The sequence below is a fragment of the Mixophyes fleayi genome, chromosome 9, assembly GCF_038048845.1.
Source record: "Mixophyes fleayi isolate aMixFle1 chromosome 9, aMixFle1.hap1, whole genome shotgun sequence".
NCBI classification, from domain to species: domain Eukaryota; kingdom Metazoa; phylum Chordata; class Amphibia; order Anura; family Limnodynastidae; genus Mixophyes; species Mixophyes fleayi.
In genome coordinates, this window is record NC_134410.1 from 129,868,685 (window position 1) to 129,893,312 (window position 24,628).

At 41.6% G+C, this 24,628-nt stretch overlaps 3 protein-coding genes and 2 non-coding genes across 9 annotated transcripts in view; 3 read left to right on the plus strand and 2 right to left on the minus strand.

Annotated features, from left to right (window-relative positions):
* Window positions 1-1,917: 1,917 nt before the first annotated feature.
* On the minus strand, window positions 1,918-4,565 carry PIERCE1 (piercer of microtubule wall 1). The gene is made up of 3 exons (XM_075186121.1): window positions 4,291-4,565; window positions 3,308-3,386; window positions 1,918-2,267 (listed from the first exon to the last, which is right to left on the minus strand). The coding sequence occupies exons 1-3, from the start codon at window positions 4,428-4,430 to the stop codon at window positions 2,079-2,081; spliced, it is 408 nt and encodes a 135-aa protein (XP_075042222.1). The 5' UTR covers window positions 4,431-4,565; the 3' UTR covers window positions 1,918-2,078.
* A 3,582-nt stretch (window positions 4,566-8,147) lies between these two features.
* On the plus strand, window positions 8,148-12,401 carry MRPS2 (mitochondrial ribosomal protein S2). Its single transcript, XM_075186122.1, has 4 exons — window positions 8,148-8,253; window positions 9,921-10,058; window positions 10,538-10,667; window positions 11,794-12,401. The coding sequence occupies exons 1-4, from the start codon at window positions 8,217-8,219 to the stop codon at window positions 12,335-12,337; spliced, it is 849 nt and encodes a 282-aa protein (XP_075042223.1). The 5' UTR covers window positions 8,148-8,216; the 3' UTR covers window positions 12,338-12,401.
* Window positions 12,402-14,833: 2,432 nt separating this feature from the next.
* Window positions 14,834-14,965, plus strand: LOC142102658 (small nucleolar RNA SNORA17). Its single transcript, XR_012679312.1, has one exon. It is a non-coding gene; the product is annotated as a small nucleolar RNA SNORA17 (small nucleolar RNA).
* A 214-nt stretch (window positions 14,966-15,179) lies between these two features.
* On the plus strand, window positions 15,180-15,311 carry LOC142102659 (small nucleolar RNA SNORA17). The gene has a single exon (XR_012679313.1). It is a non-coding gene; the product is annotated as a small nucleolar RNA SNORA17 (small nucleolar RNA).
* Window positions 15,312-22,541: 7,230 nt separating this feature from the next.
* DIPK1B (divergent protein kinase domain 1B) overlaps window positions 22,542-24,628 on the minus strand; it is a 66,710-nt gene continuing 64,623 nt past the window's right edge. For all 5 annotated transcript variants that reach the window (XM_075185742.1, XM_075185739.1, XM_075185740.1 and 2 more), the window contains exon 6: window positions 22,542-23,575. In XM_075185742.1, the coding sequence (XP_075041843.1) occupies window positions 22,763-23,575 (813 nt within the window). In that variant the 3' untranslated portion in view covers window positions 22,542-22,762. The remainder of the gene's footprint in view (window positions 23,576-24,628) is intronic.

Consider the following 24,628-nt stretch of genomic DNA (forward strand, 5'->3'; position numbering starts at 1 on the left):
GAGAATTTAATGATTCCTGAGCTCTTCAACGTGAACCAATTTTCAGAAGCCCCAAACAAATGCTCACAAAAGACACGGACATTAGAAGTCGTCAGATAATCAGAGTATAATGTCTCAGGAACCACTTTGTACCCCGTTTAATGGCTCATCTGCTGGAAAGGGGAAAGTAAAGTCTCACTGATGACGGGCCAGCTTATAGTCAGTGCAACATTTCCAGACAGCTCTTAACAGATGATAGATGGGCGATGTTGTGAAACAGTGGCCGGATATCAGACATTAGTGGCTACTTCCTCTTACAATAGCACTGTTTTTTTTGCATGTTGGATCCATAAGAGAAACATACACTGTTTGTTACACTGTTCAAACCAGCTTTTGGGGTAGATTTTCTAAAAATCAAAAGTGGTCGCTATGGGCAACACTTCCAATCAGATTCTAGCCGTCATTTATCCAGTACATTCTACAAAACGATAGCTAGAATCTGATTGGTTGCTACAGCCAACATCTCCGCTTTTCCCTTTTTAGACGATTTAGTAAATGTATTGCGTGATCTTTGACACTACCTATTCACAATATACTTGTGTTGTTACTGTTTGTGGCGATACACAGTCTGTAACGAGAGTGATAATATACAGTTATAATATTATCTGCATTTTTTTGTACGTAAATAGCCTCAGAGAAGGTCAATCATTGTTCTGTGTATTTAAACCCAAAAGTTTGCTCTTTATAATATCTGCAGAAGTTTCATCAGTTGTAATAAATGTATCCGTGCTAAATCAGACCCATCATCTACATTGGAAGCAGCTGTTAGAACATTTCTTAGTTAATCAATGGTGTGAATACTGGCTCCGCCTACAAAATGTCCTCATCCGCTGTTTAGATGACGGGGCCACTTTAAGTGCCAGAATTTGCAAATCTGTGTATTAGGTTTTTCAGCCATTGTTTCTTTATCATACTTCATTTTTACTCATTTATAATCAGGGCTGCTCACGATATACTGAAGTTACAGCGACCATTGTACTGATCTGTGGACATTTCACTAGGACTCAGTTATAAGCCTTGTTTAATAATGTGGTGAAAAGGCAGCCAATCACCAATCAGCTTTCATTAGTTTGTCTGGTACATGATGAATGCTGATCTCTGGTTGGTTGCTCTGTGTTATATCCATACTCTGTATACATGGGCATATTCAATTGTCGCGGGTTTCCGCTGCGTTAAAACTACTACCATTAGTACGGTAGTAGTTAGCTGGATTTCAGCTCGCAGCGCTCAGGGAGCTGCGAGCTGAAATCCAACGAGAAAATTACCGTAATAACGTTTTTCCCACGCACTATTACCGTAAATACGCTAATAGTGCGGGGAGCGCATAGATTTTCGGCGTTTCCGCCAACAATTGAATATGCTCCTCTGAGCGGATCAGTGGTCCAGTCATGTCTGTTACATTGTTACGTGAGATCTTTCTCTGATTACTTCCAGCAATCAGGAAGATCATGTTTAATTGGTAACGTTCTGTTATAAATGTTTGTAATGTCTCCAGTTTTTCACTAAATAAAGTTTCTATTTGGCAACGTTTTATCCGATCACTTTATGGTGTCATAATCCATACACACATTCATGTACAAGTAATGAGGAATATAGCATGATAGATACCTAGACCAAAATAGTTCAAGGTTTGGTGATAATATAAGATATAGCACATGGCATTATAAATCTACTTTTTCTGTATATCTATATACACATATATATTTATTTGTTATTTTTTCTGATGCATATACCCCCCCCCCTCCATTGCCCCCTATCCAGAAAGAGACAATGTGGCTATTTCACACAACATAACTTTTGTTATATATACTTAATATGTTGAATAGAGAAAAATAATGCGTTACAGCAGAATACTAGACACATGTACACAAAAAATGATTAATGATTAATTGCTGCGTCCTTTTATTCTCCTTTAATGAAAGACAGAAGACAAAGGTGAATTCACTGGTTGTTTTTTACAGCTACAAATGTAACTAACTCGATGCACCGTTCTGAGCCAGTTACATAGAGAGTTCTCATTCCCAGCGTGAGCAGTACAGTCACACTGATTGGGATGGGCCGCTCGTGTTATAACTCTTGTGGAAGTTCAGCGTGTCCTGGGCAGTGATAAGATTATCCGGACCTGTAACAAAACTCCTCTCTATGTAGGTGTTAAATCCATTGTTTCGGTACATTCCACATTTTGTAGCCACTTCCGAAAATTTATCAGAAACCACATTAAATGTTGTCTGAAAATAACAAAAAAATAAGTTAACAGAAAACAGTTATAAAGTTATTTTAATTTTTTGACGCTCTGGGTCCCAGAACAATAATACATTGACACTTGGGTCCTAGAATAATGACACACTGACACTCGGGGTCCTAGAATAATGACACTTGGATCCCAGAACAATGACACCTGGGGTCCTATAACAATGACACACTGACACTTGGGGTCCTATAACAATGACACACTGACACTTGGGGTCCTATAACAATGACACACTGACACTTGGGGCTAGATTTACTAAGCTGCGGGTTTGAAAAAGTGGGGATGTTGCCTATAGCAACCAATCAGATTCTAGCTGTCATTTTGTATAAGGTACTAAATAAATGAAAGCTAGAATCTGATTGGTTGCTATAGGCAACATCCCCACTTTTTCAAACCCGCAGCTTAGTAAATCTAGCCCTTGGGGTCCTATAACAATGACATACTGACAGTCGGGGTCCTAGAACAATGACACACTGACAGTCGGGGTCCTAGAACAATGACACACTGACACTTGGGGTCCCAGAATACTGACACACTGACACTTGGGGTCCCAGAATACTGACACACTGACACTTGGGGTCCCAGAACAATGACACACTGACACTTGGGGTCCCAGAATACTGACACACTGACACTTGGGGTCCCAGAACAATGACACACTGACACTTGGGGTCACAGAATACTGACACACTGACACTTGGGGTCCCAGAACAATGACACACTGACACTTGGGGTCCCAGAATACTGACACACTGACACTTGGGGTCCCAGAACACTGACACTTGGGGCTTTAGCTAAAGTAGAGATTGAGCAGCACTGTCTAGAAGACAGATCAGGGTCGGAGAAGTAGAGATGTGATATACATCCTTAAACGCCTGCAGTAAAATGAAGAACACATCTCTTATATTACAATGTTTTAAGAAACGCATTTAACAGTTTCTCATAGTGCAGAGTGTGATATCTGATACTGTGACATAGACAGTGATAGCAGACTCTTTATATCTGCTGGAGGCTTACCGGCATTTCATGGACAGTGGGAACTCTATTTCCATACGTCTGGTTTGTCGTCCGGTACAGAGGATTAGTTGGTTTGGGTCTGGAGATGATAGACACGTTATTAGATGCCCTTTGTGGTAAGTCCTAGCAGACACGTATCACACAGCCTATAAACCGTACTGTCTATCACCTGTCACTCTACTACCTGAGAGAGGAGTGTGAACCTATATAATGTATGAGTTCTGTGTATCAGGGGCTTATGGTCTGGAGAGAACATCTTCCCTGTGAGTTCTCTATTTATCTCCGATCTTAATGCAAATTACCCACAGTGAACATACTGTGAAAGAAAAACATTTACATTAATCCTTAATCCATTAAAAAAGCGAGATAGGAAAAGGAGGGTGATGTAGGGGACAGAATACCTTTTCAAAACCACTTGTCAACTTAAATCAGCTCACAAGTAGATAGGTTAGAAAATTATATTATTATTTTTCCACCAGAAGGGACCAAAGTGTTAATTATAATTTGCAAGTCATGTTATTAATTGGGGGATTTTCTTTGTCTTAAAAAAATATAGGTGGTTTCCTTTTAACATAAGATCTTCATTACTTCTGTGTTTGTTTTACAAGATTCATATACTCTCCATTTATCTGAAATGTTTACAGCTTTCAGATATAATATATAATTGCTTTCTCCAGAGCCCAATGTTCTATAATAATTACTTAAGTGCCTTCTGCATTGTGTGCTTTATTTTAGATTGTAAGCTCTAGGGGAATACGGACCTCTCAACGTTTGCCTCTGATTATGCTTTTACATTGCTATAGACATGTTTCATGTGTAATAAGAATGTTCTCCTTCCCTAAACCATGTACATTGTTAGATAATGTATGATGGTAATAACTGTAATTATTCATACAATAGTGCTCTCACACTGATATCTGATCATTAATCAGATTTACAAATAATGACAGAGTAGAGGTATAATTATATTTAGTGTTATTTACCTGTAGCCCTGGCTCCATGTCTCTGGGTGATTAAACTTGGCAGGTAAACCCGGCTGCACCCTGTAGAAATCACTGGTTTTGGGGTAATGGGTCTCCGGCTGCTGAGCAGAAGATGGATGTGGAGGGGGATTGTCAGACATTGTATCTCCCACCTCCTGGACCCTAAATGAGCCTTAAACCAGAAGTAAACACTGACTGCCTCTTGTTGCCAGCAACACAGTCTGCCTAGTAACTGTTGCTAGGAAACCACCAGAGGGCAGCAGAGTAACAGCTTTCAGTCACATAAAACACAGTATCTGCTACAGGAAACAATGTTACTTATATATTACCACTAGAGGGCAGTAGAGTAACATTTTTCAGTCACTACATAATATCTGCTACAGGAAACTGTTACTTATATGTTACCACTAGAGGGCAGCAGAGTAACATCTTTCAGTCACACTACATAGTATCTGCTACAGGAAACAATGTTGCTTATATGTACCAATGTGAAATACAATCCACACAAATCTTCCATTACTGTCCTGAATGCAGCAAACCCACATTTTACATCCCTAATTTTATAGTTTCATTGATTTTAAACTTTTATTCCCACAGACTCTTAATCATCCAATCTATTTCAATAAGCCCATTGTCCTGCTGTTATTTATGTTTTCCTGTATTATACACCAAAAATGTCTCCCAGATACATGATTTTGAACTATCACATTGGGGTACAGTAGTTGTTCCTGTGTATTTCTGTGTTTAGTACAGCTCAGTGATTCATGATATAAAGGATCCAACATAGACATGTAGTATACAGGACTAAGGAATTGCTCAGCTTAGGAACAATTAGATTACTTATTTTACTGTACAGATTTGATTTTCTCATGGCCAGTCCTCCACGTGTAGACATTTTACATGCTGGAGCAAATAAACACCATACTGCACAAATGGTCCATTACAATTTGCTTTGTCTGTTTCATCCCTTATTTTACTTGACGTTTGGGGTGTTTTTAGCTATACCCCCTTTTTGCACCTTCCTATTGCACCAATTTTTCCTGGTCCCTTGAAAAACATAGAATGATGACGCATACTCTGCTATCGTTGTCTCTCACACGTGGAGACTGAGCTGTGTTAAAGCTGTTGCAGGATAATTGTGGATGGAATACTGCCCCCAGGATAAGGATCAATAGTGGGCATTGCCTCCAATATAACGAATGAGGATAATTGTACTGTGCAGATTATATAGAGCATACAGCATTTTCTCTTTACCCATATTTGCAACAGTTGGGATCTTCCCTCCATGAGACATCAATCTACAAATCAGTGCTATGGAGGAGCTCCAGCTTTTCTTCATATTTCAAACACTATATTTAGCTAAGAGATTCTAGGCACTTGTAAAGCATGTATGCAATTCATACACAGATCACATGATTCTCAACTGTTTGATGAGATATTGCAAGCGTGTGTACACTCCCAAAACACATCTGTTGATTTGGTTTTATAAACTTCCTAAAAATCACGATCAGCGATGGAACGATGTCATGTAAATATGGCAGTGTGCACGCACTCACCACCAGCCCCGTAGGCAGATATCTGTACAGTGTACAGAGTCACCATCTTCTCAGCAGATGGTTATGAGAGATGAAGATCACAGATCTGAAGGTAAATCATGTAGGTGTGTACACATGAACTGGCTGCTCATCTGGACTTTCAGTCATTGGTGAAATCATTACAGAAATCACATCTGCAGTAAGCATGGCCGGATTAAGGGGGGGGCACAGAGGGCACGTGCCCCGGGCCCCCCTCTCTCCAAGGGCCCCCCGCCACCCGCATACCCTCACATGCTGATAGCAGCTGCGGTGCTGCTGACAGAGAGTGGATGCATGCATCAGTGGGGATCCCGCCGGCTGCCGCATCTGACAGCTGTCAGTTGTTGTCTGACAGCTGTCAGTTGCTATCTGACAGCTGTCAGATGCGGCGGCCGGCGGGATCCCCACTGATGCATGCATCCACTCTCTGTCAGCAGCACCGCGGCTGCTGGACCATCTAAAATGGCCGAAATGGAGCTGCTGCGCATGTGCAGCAGCTCCCCCTTCACATGAAGGAGAGAAGGTGAGTCCCCATAGAACAAAAGGAGAATCATATATAAATAAATATGCCATTCACTATGAAGGGTCTTCTTAAATAAGTATATACATATGATTATTTATTTTATGTATATACATATTTATATTATTGAACCATAACTGATAAAATAAATATTCATATGTATATACATATTTAAGAAGACCCTTCATAGCTTGATTATTACTTGACTGTTTGATTAAATATGTAGCCACCTGCAGTAGTAAGAGTGTGTATATATGTATATGTATATATGTATATATATATATATATATATATATATATATATATTTATTTTCAGGCTACATTTGACATATTTAATCAAGCAATAGAGTATTAATCCTGCTATGAAGGGTCTTCTTCAATATGTATATACATATGATTATTTATTTTATCAGTTATGTTTCAATAAATATACATTGAACATTAATATTAGACTGGTAGCGCCAATGCCCGATTTTATATATATATATATATATATATACATACATACATAAATTTGTTTATATAAATAAATAAATAATCTAGATAAATAATCTAATTAAAGCTTTAAAATAAGTGGCAGGCTTCGATAATTAATTTAATAATGATTAATAAAATAGAGGGTCCTGCATGATATATACTACATAGCTGCACACACACACACACACACACACACACACACACACACACATTATATATATATATATATATATATATATATATATATATATATATATATATATATATATATATATATATACATATATAGTCAAAATTGGTGTTATGTTATCAATGTTTATTTTTTATGTTAGTTTTAATGTGCGGTATCATTGCTAGTTTAAATGTGCATTATCAATGGTATTTTTAAAGTGCGGTATCAATGCTAGTTTTAGCGTGCAGTATCAGTGCTAGTTTTAGCTTGCGGTATTATTGGTTGTTTTAGTGTATGTTATCAATGCTATTTTTAATGTGCGGTTTCAATGTTAGTTTTAATGTGTTGTGTCAATACCCATTTTAATGTGGGCCTTTGATGATTGTTTTAATGTACAGTATTTTAGTTTGTGGAAGCAATAATTTGTCTTATGCAGACAACCTAGGCGAGCCCTCTGGGAGAGCTGTAAGTGTCATACTGTGGGCTGTAGGTGATGTAATGCAGGATGTGTCAATGCCTATAGCCTTATATCCAATGGCGTTATTTTACATGCGTTTTATACAGAGGTGCTTGTACAATTTACAAGTACCTGTACTAATATTAATATATATATCATGCTCGACATTCAGTGAGCAGCGGCAAGGAGAGAGGATGTTGGGTCCCAGGCACCGCCAAATTGGTAAGAAGAGAGAAGAAAAGACAGAAGAAATAAAAGAAAGAAGGTGAAGTATGGTAAGTAAAGAAACGGAGGGGAATGGTGATAGGAAACAATGGAGGGGCAAAAGAATGAAGGAGGGGGCAGAGTGAGGATGCAGATGGGCACAGAGTGTGTGGAGATGATGCAGGGGCACACAGTGTGTGGATGCAGAGGGGCACAGAGTGTGTTGATGATGATGCAGGGGCACAGAGTGTGTGGATGACTCTAAGGGTGCCGCAAACTGCAAAAGTTTGGGAACCACTGCCTTAATTTTTGATCTTAGGGGCCCCCTTGTCTTAAGTGCCCCGGGCCCCCTAAAGCCTTAATCCAGCTCTGGCAGTAAGATTACATAGGTGTGCACCCAGCTTAATGTGTGGATACATTACTCCAATTTGCTGGTTATCCAGCAGGTGGCGCTGTAGGGGCTCTGGAAGAGGAAGTGTTTGTACAGAGGAAGTTGTGCAGGATCTGACCTTCCCCAGCAGCATGGCTCCCCCTGCAGTCACTGCCCTGCTCAGGACTGGTAAGTGGCCCCAGGGACGGTGTCTGGAGGTCCTTGTGCTCCCCTGTTACTGCTGCATGGTGTGCCTGACATGTGTACCCTCTCTGCTGCATGGTGTGCCTGGCATGTCTGCCATCTCTGCTGCATGGTGTGCCTGGCATGTCTGCCCTCTCTGCTGCATGGTGTGCCTGGCATGTCTGCCCTCTCTGCTGCATGGTGTGCCTGGCATGTCTGCCCTCTCTGCTGCATGGTGTGCCTGGCATGCCTGCAATGCTGATCACTGACAATGGGCTGGTATATTGTGCATCTGGCTGTGCATGAGTCTGAATAAGATATACACACACAACACTGTTTGTGTCTATATATATATATATATATATATATATATATATATATAAAAATAAACACAGACTCATGAGCATTATATAATTGTACATATTATTGGACCCTGTTCTGCATAGCTTGCAATGATCATAGTATAATTCTGCTTTTGTTAAACTTCAGACATTTTGTATCAGTCCTTGTGTGAAGGTTCTGTCTCTACCAACCTGACTCCTTCTTACAGTGTGATAATCAGCTTCTGATTTTTCAATGTATTTTCCAGTTACAGTAACTTGGGCTACAGAAGATATTAATGTTACACTATATGCTGTTTACACTGTAATTAATGGAGACCAGGTTACTGCTGCAGTTAAGTTAGTGGGTAAAGCAATAACAGAGACTGATCAGAGACAGGTTGGCAGGAGTGTATCAACATACAGTGCTGCTTAAAATGTACACACAGTGGAGGCAGACATTTTGTGGGTGGGGCCGGGTGTTGATGGGAACACACCCCATAAGTGATCCCTGAAATCACTGAGCCAAGAGTTTTGGATATTGGGGAGCCAGGGGCAATTCTGTATCACAGGGTCTTTAATTACAAGTGATGATTGTAGACCTACAAAGAATTGTCAGAACCCCGCAGTATGATATAAACCGAAGACACTAGAGTAGGTCAGGAAGAACTGAAAATGTTCTTGGTTTCTTTTTGTTTTGCTTCTTGTAACATTAAAAATGTTACAAGAAGCAAAATATATATATTTTTTTTACTTTGTTTATTAGTGAATCTGATAAGGCGAATACAACAGTGATCTAGTTACCAGCAGAATTGTTTCTTCATTATTATATATTTTTAAAAGTAACTGGGAAAGGGAACGAAGGGGGGAATTTAGAGGCATGTGCAAAACCGGGTGAAAGCTGAGGTTCTGTACCAAAAATAAAATTATATAAATAATTGTAAAGAGAGGTCTAATATAGTTCCAAAACATCAAGAAGAAAACAGGATAACTTACACATCTGGAAAGTAAATGACCTGTATGATTAATAGTGTGAGGAGGTCCTGTAGACGGCTTCTGGAATATCCAGATGATGAGATACTCGCAGATACCTCGGGAGGTGTTAGCGCTCTCGCCAGGTGCCGTCTACTTTTTCTCAAGTACCAAAAGGCCCATACGGCACCACGTTTAGGTGTGGAGGATATATGTAACGCTCTCCATGCATGCAATATGCTAGATAAAGTTTTTAAGGCCAGAGATTGAGGGAGTTCTTGTTCCTTCCAATGTTCGGGTGTCTGAGCTTTGGCAGCTGGAAGAATATGAGCTATAAGTTTTGCATAATAATAAATAATAAAATGTATTTTTGGTGCACAGCGTTACCGAGACTGGGCTGCCTGAGTCTGCAAACAGCGGCTTCCTGCAGACTGATTCCCGCTATACATCCATGTGGAAGGTCGTATGGAACCGTCTCATCTCCTGCAGCCGAACAATCGCCGGAGACTAATGTGAACGGTGAGTTATATACCAGAAAAAATCTAGTCTCTGAGTTTACTAATAAACATCACAAAATCCAACACGCGTGTGAAGTTACAGAACGTGAGATAGTGTAACAGATATCCGCTGATCTGCGCTCACATGTAGAGTTATAACGCTGGGCGCCCTCAGTCCGAGTGCCAGGATCTATCGCTGGGCAAATCAGACAAGGTCCAGCTGCGCAGATCCAGCGCCTTGGTCTTTTCTAACAATATTTGCGTCTGTCAGTGCAAAATCTAACGCCCGTGGTCACAGTGGTTAATGTTGTAGAGAATCCTCAAGTTTAACTATAATAATATAAACAATAGGGCAGATTACATTGTATGTTTCCTGTACGGCTCAGATGTTTTCCTGCATATATGGGGAATAAATCACAATTATAATCAGATTATCTTTTCCTATTAATATTTACACAACGTTTTGGTTTTTTTTCCCCCTCTCTGTTTCCTGGCTTCTAGATTTCACCAACTGGCTGATCTCCGAGCCCCTGAACCACCCCGATTTCTTTAACGTGAAGGAATTCTTCTCCCTCAGAACTTTGTTCGACGCCCGAGTTCACCTGGGACACAAGATGGGATGTCGCCACCGGTGCGTCATCGCGTGTGAAATACTTTAACTCTAGATTCCGACATTTCCCGCTGGGTTTGGAAGTGGGTCTGGTTGGGCCAGTGAATTACAGGGCAGGGAGACCAATCACTCCCACTTATCAGGACGAATAGTAAATCATTTTACCAAATGTAATTTTCTCAGACACCCCATGTAATATAGATGTGACGTACACCCCCAATTTTTTGGAATTTACTTATTAGTGGAAACATTAGAAGATTTCATTGTAAGGTCCAATTGAAGAGAATGGTTTGGTAGTGAGCACTTGTTATTATAAACAAGGTATAGTGGGTGTATATTAATATATTAAACTGTTTAGCGCTGGAAGCTGAATATTACTTGTTCCATGTTATTATACAGAAACTCTTTATCCTGTCCTAAAAATTCTAGTCACCTTCTTTCACGGTAATTAATGGGGAACTATGTTTGTTTTGTTTTTTTTTATCAAATTGTTTTTTAAGGTTTCATAACACAGATCAATACCCCGGTTATCGCTAAATATTGATCTATCAGAAGAGAGTAATAGTTAAAATTAATAAGAGTCTTCTCCAGCTCTGAAATAGACTAGACAACCTCAATACTGAAGGTACAGGCCATTAAAAGAGTTATACTCTGTTCTTTCACAAAATGCTGATCCCTACTTTTGGCAGGGATCAGCTGGGGTACTTTGAAAGGGGAGGGGGTGTTCCTTGCCGTAGTGATGACATAAAGTAAGTTGTACATTAAGTACTAGATAAATCGGTGTTATAGAGCTGTTTGGTATCTTGTTAACAGTCTGTGTCTGAATATATCCTAGTGTAAAATATTTGAAATATATGGATACTGTCAGGAAGAAAATGTTGTTCTCACAGCTGGTAGTACCAACATTTGGAGTCGGTTACCTGGAATACCTGATAGATTGGTGTAGATTCGGGATTGGACCCTTAGTAAGACCCTAACAGTCCAACCAATAGAATTTGTGCTACATGTGACATTATATTGAAATAATCTGGGGAATCAATAGGGTGACTGAGTGGGAATATTATAAGACTCGATAGACTTCTTATTTCGGACGTTGGTTTTTGTTCCTCTGGTGGACAAACGTTAATCAAACCTTTCTTTGACGCAGGTTGATGGAGCCGTACATTTTTGGGTCCCGTCTGCAACAGGACATCATAGATCTCGACCTGACACAGGAACATCTACAGTTAGCCCTGAATTTCATCGCCCACATTGCTTACCGGAAGGGAATCATCTTGTTTGTTTGCCGTAATCGCCAGTTTACCCACATGGTAGAGAACCTGGCCAAGGATTGCGGGGAATACGCCCACACTCGTTTCTGGCGCGGCGGCCTTCTGACCAACTCTAAAATCCAGTACGGGCCCGGCGTACGGCTTCCAGACCTGATCATCTTCCTTGGTACGCTCAATACGGTGTTCGAGCAACACGTGGCCATACGCGATGCCGCCAAGATGAACATACCAACGGTGGGGATAGTGGACACCAACTGCAATCCCAGTATAATTACCTACCCTGTGCCGGGCAACGACGACAGTCCGTCTGCTGTGGAACTGTATTGTAAGCTCTTTAAAATGACCATCAACCGGGCAAAGGACAAGAGGAAACAAATGGAGATTCTGTACGGACTGAGGAGTAAGATGGCGGACTCCTAGTACCATCCGTCCTCCAGCGTTAATGTAAATGTCTGTCTATACCATGAATAAAACTTTAAGGTCATTGTGTGTCTTTCTAAAGTAATGTTAATTTCTGAAGTGATTCTAAAACAGGTCAGTCTGAGACAGAACAGCGGAGAGGGATGCAAAATATGAAGTGTGTTGAGTTGCTAGGACAGTCCTGATTTTTGTTACTGGAAGTTTTTTAAAGGACAACTTGACGGGAGAAATTTTGGTTCAAACGGCGCCGTGTCATAAATAAAAATGTCTAATACAGGCACTGACAGGAGTGAGGAACTGACACTGCGCTGTTTGAGTTTGAAATGTTCCCGTTAGTCAGCGTTGGATCCTGAAGTGCCACAGCTCAGACAGCGAGTTCTCTTTCACTACAAGGGTCCGTTAGATGAAACCGCCTTGGCTGCCTCATATGGACCCCTGGGAGGGGGATTCAGCTCGGCGTGAGGTTCCGCTATGTGTCTTCAGAACAGTCCACGGAGACACGTCGCCTCGATGTTCTGACTCAAATCTCCGCTCAAAAATGAGCAGAGATTCCTTACCGTACAAACCGGTAGTATATGCATCGAGGTGATGTGCAGCAGCCCCACGCCCTGAATTATTAAATATGAATTTATCTGTCGCTCATGATGAGAATGACAACCAGCTCGGGCTTTCACAGAAGGCCCAGAACACCTTTGGCAGTCAGCTGTGTAGATAGAGGAGATTCTGTCCACATCCGGAAGTCACAGATGATTTAACCCTTTAGGTGCTGCAGCTGGACCATAAGAAAGATTCCAGGAAGACCTATGTCTACCTTTGTATGGATATATTTGGGGAGCTGTCTTCCAAGGGTCTGTAATGCATCATGGGCCCAGAGAATAAAGTGCGCGTGCAAGGTCAGCATGTGCGGTAAACCATAGGTAGTAGTGATACCAAATGCTGGTAGGTTGGTTAACCCCTAATGGTTCTCTGATGCACCCACAGTGGCTGATTGTGAGCGTTCTCTTACAATGTATCCAACTGTTACATTGTATCCAACTTTTATCAACAGACAAGGAAACTACTATACAATTGCTAACTAAGGATAATATTGCGAACCTTAAAATGATATTGTCAGAAAATGTACCATCTAAATTCTTCAGTTGATATTGTGGTTAGACACAGAAAGACCATTAAATATGGACACTTATATACACTATAAATACCAATATAAGTCTCCCTTCCATGTACACCATTCATTGCAGGATCCCCCGCGACTGATGGAGTTGGGGGGCATTGAGGGTGTCTTTGCTAAATGCTAATTGGTTGTATGATTTTGGATAGTTTTACCCTTAGGTAAAATACCACCAATGTCCCCTCACATTTGTAATTAATTTAAAACATACGTGAGGCTGCACCAAGCAGCATTTTAGGAGAAAGATGTAAACGTTCAGATAGATTAAGGTGACCCTAAAACAGAAGTCGGGTGGTCTGTGATGTGATGTTCTTACACTTTCCCTGGAAATGTTAACAAAGACCGGAAAATTGGGGCATCTTGAAATGTCCTTCACAAATTGAAATAACTTCTGCAAATAAAAAAGCAGCGTGGCCGCCGTTTTTAGGGGGTATTTGTAACTGACCCTTATGTGTTTTCCCACATCCGCCTATATAAACGTAATGATATTGGAGCTCTGTGGTCACATATGTTTGCACAGTGGCTTCTAATATCCTTATAATTAACAATGTCATCATATTACCCCCTTCTGTAAAAAACATTGCTCATAATCTATAAGTATACTCTGTGCCTTGACATGGCTGCAGACCCAGGGGTTAATTCATACATAGGTATCCAAAATCCTGGTACATTATATACCATGTCCCCCAGCAATAAATGAGAACACCCAGCTACAACCTGTGAATACCAGCTATCTGCTGCAAGTAATCTGCAGGTAATTAGCATTTCTCATTGTGTCTGTTGCCATCTAGTGGCGGCTGCTTATTACTGCATGGGCGTCTGTTTTTCGGCAGCTGTTAATCATCGCCTGCGTTGTGTGTCTCCATCTAGTGGCGGCTGCTCAGTACTGCACGGGCGTCTCCTATATGCGGCTATTAACAAGTGTCTGTCACTCCGTGTGTTCCGTCTGTCGCCATCTAGTGGCAGTCGCTTAGTACTGCACGCCTGTTTGACCCCGCTGGCGCTCCGTAGTGGGCTATTTAAAGCCCAGCGCGACATGTGCTGATCTCTCTACGATGAGTCTCCGGACGGGGAGGATGTAGGGGCCCCGAGAGAGCGCAAGGGCCCGGGCGCTGTCATTGTACTGTGAGTATCCTGATGTGCCCTTAATATAATCACAGCTAGACACGTGTCTTCTAGCTGCCCAGGGACAACACATCCCAGTGAGTAAAGACTTGCTGGGACATGTAGTTCCACAAGCGATCGATAGGGGATGGAATCCAGCTCCCTGCTGCTAGAGGCAGGCTGACAGTCCTGGGGGGTATAAGTTGGGGAGGGGGTTCTTTCTTGCCCCTAGAGGCGTTGCAGGCATGGTCTTGGTTTCATGTCTGTGTCATTAGGTGGCATAGAGCAATGTGGCTGCGTCTACACTCTGGGCCCAACATGTGGGTACTAAGAATGATTACCAGCCAGACACCCTATAAATGTAACATTGTAATAGTTATGTTCTAGTTGGGGTTAATAACTAAGGGTAATTACCAGCCAGATTAGCCACAGAAATCAATTATTTTTGCACAATTGTATCGTTGCTCTGTGCTGACACGTCCTATATTTATCTACAGGATAGATGTGGAGTCCTTGGATTACAGATTACTGTCAGTTTCCTGGTGAGTCTCTTATTGCTGTTTATTTCTTGCCCCTAGAGGCGTTGCAGACATGGTCTTGGTTTCATGTCTGTGTCATTAGGTGGCATAGAGCAATGTGGCTGCGTCTACACTCTGGGCCCAACATGTGGGTACTAAGAATGATTACCAGCCAGACAACCCATGAATCTTGTGTTGTAGTAGGGATTGTGGGTGTAAGATATTGACATGACTTATTATATTTGTAGAAACTCCTGTAAATATCTATAATTTAGTGAGTTCTGATGTCATTAATCCAGTGTTCATTAGGAAAACTTGTGTAATATAAGGAATGTACCACTTGGCTTAAATTCCGGACTCTTTGAATCTCTACCTACAGTCTAATGCTGTTGTATGGTCACATGACTCAGTGACTTCTAATAGCCGTATAATATAAATAACTGATGATGGATATTTGGGAGACCCAATAGTGACTGTGGCTCCGATCTCATATTAACTCTAATACTAGTAGATGTTTGTGTCTATCTCTTGGTACTGCCAGACACTAAATGCCTTCATATTTTGCACAATCCCTTGTGGCTGATATTGGAGACAATTTCTGATAGGTGCACATGACCTATGTTTTTAAATGTTGCCCATGAAATAGAACAGGCGATTTCAACCCTTAGTTACTGTTTGAGGATTATTATTGCTGTATATGATTAATGTAGTTTAGGCAGTTTCTGCTCCATGCATTTCACAGTAGTGCTTGAAGTTAGCTGGAAAAACAAAACCTGCAGAACAGGCCTTGATGTCCTCTTGTTGCGACCTAAACGGCCCATTTGAGTTCTCTTGTGTAACTGAAGAATGCATCCAGTTTAACGCGTTTTTCCCCTTTCTCTGCAGGTGACGTTGAGGTGACCTTGGATCAGATGCTGACTGGTATGTCTATTAAATAACAAGACTGTGATTCCTAGTAAACCAAGCAGTCAGAACCGGTTATAACTCGTACGTAGTAACCTTGAACCTGCATGACAAGCTGCAACACTCTGACGTTCAGTTGATTGTGAGTCCCCATTTAGTTTGGTTGTGTTTTCTGTAGAGTGCCGAAAAAATGCTAAGTTTAAAAGTCGAACAACGTGTCAATTTGAAATTTTTAGTAAAATTGCACAAAACACCAACAGAATGTTTTCAAATGCTTACTGCGGCCTATGGGAACGACTGCCTGTCTCGTGCGCGTGTGTTTCAGTGGCACAAAAGATTTAGCGAGGGACGTGAGAATGTCTTAGATGATGAACGCCCTGGACGACCTTGCACTTCAAGAACCGAAGAAAATGTAGAAAAGATCAGTCAGATTGTTCGAGAAGACCGCCGGCTCAGTGTTCGAATGATAGCTGAATCCGTGAACATTGACAAAGACACCGTATGGAAAATTTTGCGTGAGGATCTTAACATGACGAAAGTTTGTGCAAAGATGGTCCCGAGGGTTCTCACACCAGAGCAAAAAGAACGTCGCAAGGAATGTTGTGTTGACATTCTGCAGCAACTTGACACAGATCCAAACCTGTTTCATAAAGTAATCACTTGTGATGAGTTCTGGATCCTCCAGTACGATCCTGAAACCAGAAGACAGTCAGTGCACTGGAAAACACCGTCATCACCAAGAATGAAAAAAGCTCGTCAAAGCAAATCAAAATTCAAAGAAATGCTATTTGTTTTTTTCGATATCAAGGGTGTAATTTTGGAAGAATGGGTTCCAGAAGGCACAACAGTTAATCAGCATTATTATAAGGAAGTTTTCCAAAAGTTGAGTGAAAGGGTCAGAAAGAATCGGCCGCAACTGTGGGAAGATGGTTTCTTTCTTCACCAGGACAATGCTCCTGCTCACACAGCACTTTCTTTGAAGCAGTTTTTGACCGACAAACACATTACTACACTTCAACATCCTCCATATTGGCCTGATTTAGCACCTTGTGATTTTTATCTTTTCCCAAAACTTAAATCGGCGCTTAAAGGGACACATTTTGAGTCAGTTGATGCTGTAAAGAAGAAAACGGCAGATATGTTGAAACAAGTGACAGGAATTGATTTGCTCCATGCCTTCGACCAGTGGAAAACAAGACTTCAGCGATGTATTAGTGCAAATGGGGAGTATATTGAAGGGGACAAACATTAAATTTGTAATACCAATAAATAAAGGTGAGTTATTTAATCAGTCTAGTTATTTAATAGACCTACCTCGTACACAGACCTGGAAGCTGCAATAAATTTGTGGGCAAAATTTCTAGAATGGGTGGGGTTAGTCAATACGTCAACTTAGATTGTAAGAAGCTCTGTGGCCGGATCCTCCTAATGTCTTATTTGTTAATTTACCCTTTACAATGTGTGAAGCTATAATTTAATATAATGTATTTCCTTTGTACTTTTGTAATTCTTTTAATAAAACATTACAAAAAAAACCCTCTTGTTCTGTTTGACATGTAATGTGTTAAATCTGTCTCCTTACCACGTAGTACGGACCTTGGTGATGTCTCTGATTGTACATGTTCCATCTGTCTACACTTGCAGGGTGCAGCTTCTGTATTACAGCCCCGGATAGATTCTGAAGTTAGAAGCCAACTGTTGTCTAATTATAACTATCACTAGAGGCATTGTGGGAAGCATTTGGTCTGGAGCTCACTCATGTTGCTGGATCGTCCAGAAGTCCAGGAATTTTCAGTTGTATTCGTAATTTTTGCTCTGTTTTGGTTTAAATGTGTTGCTGCCTCTTGGTGAAGACTCCCCAGGTCTGGTAGGTTTCTCAGTGTTGTCCTAAACTCCATTGTGTGGGATAAATGTTAATTCTCACCCGAGCAACGTAGGATATTGGTTGTAATTAAATATACATCTCTCCACTTGCACTGGTTACACCTGACTTTGGAATCTGGTAGCGGGGAGGGGGGGAGGGGGGCCGGCGCAGTGGGAGGGGGAGGGGGGCCGGGGCAGTTTGACACAAAACAAATATTGTCTTGATGGCAACATCTTTGGTACAAATTGAGCACAAAAGTAAACTGTTTTACAAGTGCCCAAACTGTTCTCTCTTCTGCAGAAAGCATTGCTTAATTTATAGGGATCTATGATCCTATATTGGTATCCTTGCGCTATTAATGACCCCTTTATCACAATGCTGTATACCAGTGCATCCTAGTTTGACACCCTGAGGGTCTCCATAATTTATTTTTAAGGCGCCCCTAAGCCAAAGTAATTACAAAGTAGTCCCCCCGCCTATGCAATAAGTGCTATTTGGGGTGTGTAATATGTATGTTTAACCCCATCGTCATGGGTCTCCTCCAACGATCCATCAGACGAGGAAATTAACAAACCAAACAAACTTTATATTTTGGCCCAGTTGGTTGGAGGTGAGCACTGGTCTATCCAGCGTTGATAAACCGTAGACTTTAGTAAATCTACTAACGTCCCCCCCAGTTTGGTAATTATCCAGGTGGGTGGGGTAAGGTTGAAATCAAGACCTGTATACGGTGTAATGATGGCAAAAGATGGACGGAGGGGTTTAGGGTGATTATAAACCGTGGTGTAAACTTGCTACAAATGATTTAGATGTCCTATGATCCGCTGTCTCCTATGTAGCACAGGAGACAGTGTGAGCTGAACTGGCCCTAACAATGGAATTAAAATACAATGCCCAAAGCATGACCAGTATCTACACCAAGCATTAATTGTCAGTTTGACAAGGCTGAGTAAGACGTAACCTCATAATATTATAAACCGGGCATTATTATTTCATCGCTTGGGATGGAGACGCTAGAAACGTTCAGTCACCGGATTTGGCGGCAGCCGGCTGGGTGATTTACGTCGCTGATTACCCCGGAATGATTGTTTGTTTGATGCTGTGAATTTTCTGAGCTCCTGCAAAGATTAATAGCCTGACAGACTCAGCCACTTGTGAGCGTTGGAAAATGTCCTCATTAAATGAGCATTATTGGGGGTAAAGGTGCCATTAGCCCAGCGCCTGCTGCTGGCTGGAGAATGGAGCAATTAATTGGTAAAAGTCAGCGCCTAATAGAAGCGCTTGTCCTAAAAGAATTTTAATGAGATTCACTCACAGGAGCGGGCAGGAAAATGTGTTTATTCCACAGCGCGGAGAGCGGCCGTATAGAGGTGGTAAAATCGCTGAGAACATATCTTCATAAGCCTAAAACAGCCGCAAAGCCTCAGCTCCACCCTCTGACAACTGCAAGGTTGTGATCTGCACATTGCCATACTAACACTAATTGATTTCACTGTTGTATAAAAAAACAATCAGAAGACACAACGTGCAGCACTTTCATACATAACTTCGCACACTGCGAATTATTGGATACGTTATTTCCTACAGAGGCTACGGCTGGACTGGTTGCCATGGAGATGGTAGAATGTTTCTCACCGTTGGGTATGATGATAACCAGGTGCGTGACCCCAGCACTAATATTTGTGTGTGGTTTGTAACTTGTATTACCAGGCGTCCCAAGATTCATTTATGGAGCTCTAAAAAGTAAAATAAATAAAAAATTGCTACTCTGCACCCATGGCTGCCAGCAGAGGGGTACTAGAGTATGGGGCCTAGACCCACACTGCAGACCACCAGTTTTGGTTTTTGCTTATTTTTTTTAACCCAGGTGGTCCAGGGTGAATGTTGTGCAGGCAGCCTCTGTGGTCCGTGCACAGCTGCTACATCACAGGACACCCTGCAGGATCATCATTCATTCATAGAATATTGTACTACAGCTTGTAATGAGGGGGCAGCTTGTCGTACAATATTCTATGAATGAATGTCGCCCCCACCGTGAGTACTATGCGATGTAGCAGCTGTACACGGACCGCACAGGCTGCCTGCACCGTTTCTCCAATGTAGGTTAGTGGCCACATCCCGGTCACTGTGACATCACCAGGTCATGTGACTGTAGCGGTCACATGGTACACAGTGCAGGAGCTACTGTTGGAAATCTTTGTTTCTGTGCTTTGACTGGTGGAGAAAAGGGTAAGAAGGGGTGATGGGGCGTGTGTAAAGGTGCCAGGCAGAGGGGGATATGAATGGCTATTTGTGTTGTGTACATCATAGTAACGGACTAATTTTACACATTATTTAAAGTGCAAACCAGCAGGGACATATCTGTTAAATGGACACATAATCTGCAATACAAGTTTATTTAGATAAACTGTCTTCGCACCTCTTTCATTTGCTCTAAACCTGTTAGTTGTGCCCACACTAATGGGCACAGGTTTCATCCTGCGCTGAATATATCCCTTGCACCCCATTGTACATCCAGGCTATGTTGAGAGTTGTGTTATTTGTGTACTGTATTGTACTGTTATACATGTACTGTCTTGTTGTTTGCTCTCTGTACGGCGCTGTGGACCTCATGTGGCGCCCTGTAAATAAAGGTTAATAGTAATACATCCAGTTTGCCATAATTGTATGATTTCTGGATAAAACCACAGAAGCAGTTACAAGTTTACATTTTAACATTAGTAGCAAAAAAATAGTCATCGTACAGACACTTTTATATATGTACTGTATGTGGCTGTGATAAGTAATTGTTTCTTGGCCTGGTTTTATTTTACTTGCCAAACCAAATACGGATTTACAACTGTTAATGCAACTTAATGTGATACACATGCAATATATTATTCAGCCACTAGAGGGCACAATAGCAACACAGTTCGTTCTTACCTTTTAATAAATGCATTTGATTTAAACCATATTAGACATGCACCTGTTTTTGGTTAAAATTTAATAAAATGAGGGTTTATTTCGGCATATTTTCTTAGAATCTAGCCCATGTTTGGTAGTTAAGGTTAGATTACATTTGACCAGTATCGTAGGATAACGTGTGGGAATTATGTGATTGTTATTAGTACCTCTACACTTGAAATCAATGGGGGCACAAGAATGTGACAGAAGCATAACCTGTCCTGGCGGCTGTGTATGGTCCTTGCATGTTGCATGCACTATGTACGCAGAGAGCTATCACAAGTGTAGCCTGTCATTTGTTTTCGGCAGTTTCTGTATGACCACTAGGTGGCGACCTTTTCAAAGATTAGTTTCTGGTTATGTTAAATTAGGATAGCTGGTGTTACCCTTCTAGATTGGGCAGGAAGTCTATTAATTACTATTATAAATACGGCAGACCAGACATCCAGCGACATTATTTCCTGGGTCAGGCTCCTTGTGCACTCTCCAGAGGCTGCTTGACACGGCGCAGTTATTATAGAGTAACCTGTTCCATGACGTCAAATCCTCTGCTTGAGTGGTCTCGAGCTGCGTTTCAATGTCTAACCGGCTTTCTCAGGTACCCGAGCGGGTTATGAATTGCTTCCCTTTCAGCTCTACCCTCGGCCGCCTTTCAAGGTTGCTATAGAAATCATTTCAAGTGGTTACGATAAGAATCACGTTCGTTGGCTGCAACCTGGGAAAATGAATGTTACCCACGATAAGGAAAAATGTATTAACAAAATGAGGTCGCACTTGTATGAAAGAACCTGGTCTTAAGCTATCGTACAGGGCACATATGTGTTTAGGTTAAATGTAATCTTGGCACAGGCACTTAAAGAAAAGAAACAAACACACAAAAAAATTCCCCTCAGCACACTGCTATAGCCAGCAGAAGATGTCTGAGAGGCATGTTGGTGGCAGTAGCTGAGAGGGGGTACTGGTGCTGAATTGCTGTTTGGAGTTTTCTGGGGAATCTCTTTGGTAAGTTGGCTCTCAATTTAAAAAGACATATGTATGACCCAAATATATGGGACTCTCATTGTGTAGATAAACTGAGACTTTTGCATTTTTATGTACAGTAGAAATAGCAGATCTGTTGCTGGCTATAGCAGTGTGCTGGGGGGGATCTCTCTGTGTTTGTTCCTTTTAGGATAACCTCACCCTTTCATGCACCTGTTATAGCCTATAAATTGATTTGAGCAACTTCCACTTCTTTATTTGTCTGAGAGGCATGTTGGTGTCAGTAGCTGAGGGGGGGGGTGCTGACATTGGATTGCTATTTGGAGGCTTCTGGGGAACCTCTTTGGTAAGTTAGCTCTCAATTTAAAAATATAAATAAAGATATATGTATGGCCCAAATATATGGGACTCATTGTTTAGAGTTAGGACCACCCTATTAGCAAAAGCGCCGTGGAGTGGCAGGATGGCTTTAACATACATTTGCAAATGTGTGCAACTAAGACTTTTGCATTTTTATCTACAGTAGAAATGGCAGATCTGTTGCTGGCTATAGCAGTGTGCTGGGGGATCTCTCTGTGTGTTTGTTCCTATTAGGATAACCCCACCCTTTCAAGCACCTGTTATGAGCCTATAAATTGGTTGAGCAACTTCCACTGTACTTAAAGAAAAGATCCTGTTCTCTGCTAAGACGGACTCGGGGGGATCAAAGACGAGGACACGTCACATAAAAGCCTTTTATTTACATGTAAAGTGTTGGAGACGGTATCGCCAAATACAGCAGATGTAGGCTCCATGGATCTGCCTGCAGACGTGATAATATAGCTGGCCTGGACCTTTTATGCCGTTGCAGTCCGCTTCTCAGCTGGCGGCGGCGTGGAGGAAGGATGTTGGCTAAATGTAATTTTGGAAAGAAAACCAACTAATGCATCTTTTGTATCCAGTTAGGAATATTTGGTGTTTGAGATCTTTTTCCAAAGCAAAGTCTTTAGGTTGTTTAATACGAGCGAGTGGTGGACCTCCATCTGACTGGCCAGCCCGCTAAGAGTCATGCAAGTCCGGAGCTGCTTCTGCAACTCTTCCTTTAAGTCCGAAGGAGAGCCATACAGCAGGTATTCCTGCAGCAGCTTGCAGGCTTTGGCCAGGTTGGGCTGGATAACGTCATTTTTACACTGTTTCATGAGTTTGTCGCAAGCGGCGGTGCAGTCTCTACCGAAGGTGCAGTCCGAGTTGTGCTCGCAGTGCCGGCCCTTAAGGAACCCCTTGATAGTCATTTCGGTGGCCACCTTCCTCAGGTCCACCACTTTGAAATCATACTTTTCGTTGTACCCAATGTTTTTGAAGCTCGTTTCACAAACAAAGAAACTTCCGTAAGTCCCGTGGAAGATCTCCTCCACAAACTCCAACAGGCCGATGGCAATCTTGGCTCTTCTCGGCCAGGCAGGAGCAAACCACTGGTGGACGACCCTGTGTACAGGAGAAGGCAGGAAGTTCTGCAAGAAGCTGGGGATCTGGGTGCCGTAGAGAGAATCGTGAGGGATCTTCTCTGTGACGTAAAGGTCCCCGCAGTGACCCAGCAGTTGAGACGTGTGCTCTTTCTCGTGCAAGGACAAGATGAGGAGGAACTCGTTCAGCTGCAGCAACGCCCAGATCGATTTCGCTTCTGCCAGAGAAACTTTTCCGTCCTCGTTAACATCCGCCATGGTTAAAATCCTGCTGACCAAAGCTGAGAGGGATGTCTGGTCTCCCAAATTAGCCTGTAGGGGAACAAAGAGAAGTATTTATTGTTTACACATCGTGGAAAATCAGAATTCTTTTGCAGTCATACAAGCACATCAATGCAGCCAATTTATTATAGAATTTACAGTTTTAATATGTATCCATTAACAGCTAAGGTAGAGAGAGAACCATTCTGTTACTGAGAACAATGGATCATGCAACTGACATGTCCTGGTGGCTGATGTTTCACAAGGTGGCGCTGTAGCACACGTTCTGTGATATATATATATATATATATATATATATATATATATATATATATATATATATATATATATATATTATAGCGCCAGCAAATTTCGTAGCGCTTTACATTTGGGAACAAACACAGTAATAAAACAATATTGGGTAATACATACAGCGAGGTAAGAGGGCCTGCTCATAAGCTTACAATCTATGGGACACATTTGTGTGTGTAAACTGCAAACATTCAGTGAGTCGTACTAATTAAATGGCAATTCGCATTCCTGGGAAAGTTGGACAATGAAACAAACATCTGTTTCTGCACATTTTCAGAGTTTCTGGCGCCAGATAAATACAAGTTAAGAATAATAAATACTAATAATAGCTCCAAGCGCATTGTTCCAGGACTTTCCCTGCCGTGCGAGCCAGGGATTCGAATGAAGAAACCGCAAAGTGATCTTTACCTGCGGACATTGTACTATGTGGGGGTAAGACCGTTGGTCCCAAAAACAAATCTTTTTTTATTTTGCTGTAATTGACGTAAATGCGGACATGAATTTAATGCGTTGATTATAATTGGGAATAACTATTATTATTTTTGGAAGCAATAGATTTTTGTTGTAAGGTGTTCACCGGAATAAGTACATGAATATTGCACATTACATCCCACTAAGACTCCGCTGAATTCAATCATTTCTTATACTCTGCAACTTATTACAGATCTTGGGATGAAGTCATTTATTTCTGGACTTGCGTCGGCTATAGTCCCACACAGTTGACAATACGCCCCATGTTACCCCTCCGCTAATCCCTACATTGGGCCTGATGTTGGGTTGACGTACGCACTT

Bases quoted from the DNA above. Each gene is read 5' to 3' on its own strand.
- PIERCE1 (XM_075186121.1), bottom strand. From the start codon at position 4,430: ATGTCTGACAATCCCCCTCCACATCCATCTTCTGCTCAGCAGCCGGAG. The intron at 3,387-4,290 runs GTAAATAACACT...TATCATCTCCAG, and splicing joins ACATGGAGCCAGGGCTACAG to ACCCAAACCAACTAATCCTC. The intron at 2,268-3,307 runs GTAAGCCTCCAG...TGTTATTTTCAG, and splicing joins CCACTGTCCATGAAATGCCG to ACAACATTTAATGTGGTTTC.
- MRPS2 (XM_075186122.1), top strand. From the start codon at position 8,217: ATGGCTCCCCCTGCAGTCACTGCCCTGCTCAGGACTG. The intron at 10,059-10,537 runs GTGAGTTATATA...CCTGGCTTCTAG, and splicing joins GCCGGAGACTAATGTGAACG to ATTTCACCAACTGGCTGATC. The intron at 10,668-11,793 runs GTGCGTCATCGC...TCTTTGACGCAG, and splicing joins AAGATGGGATGTCGCCACCG to GTTGATGGAGCCGTACATTT.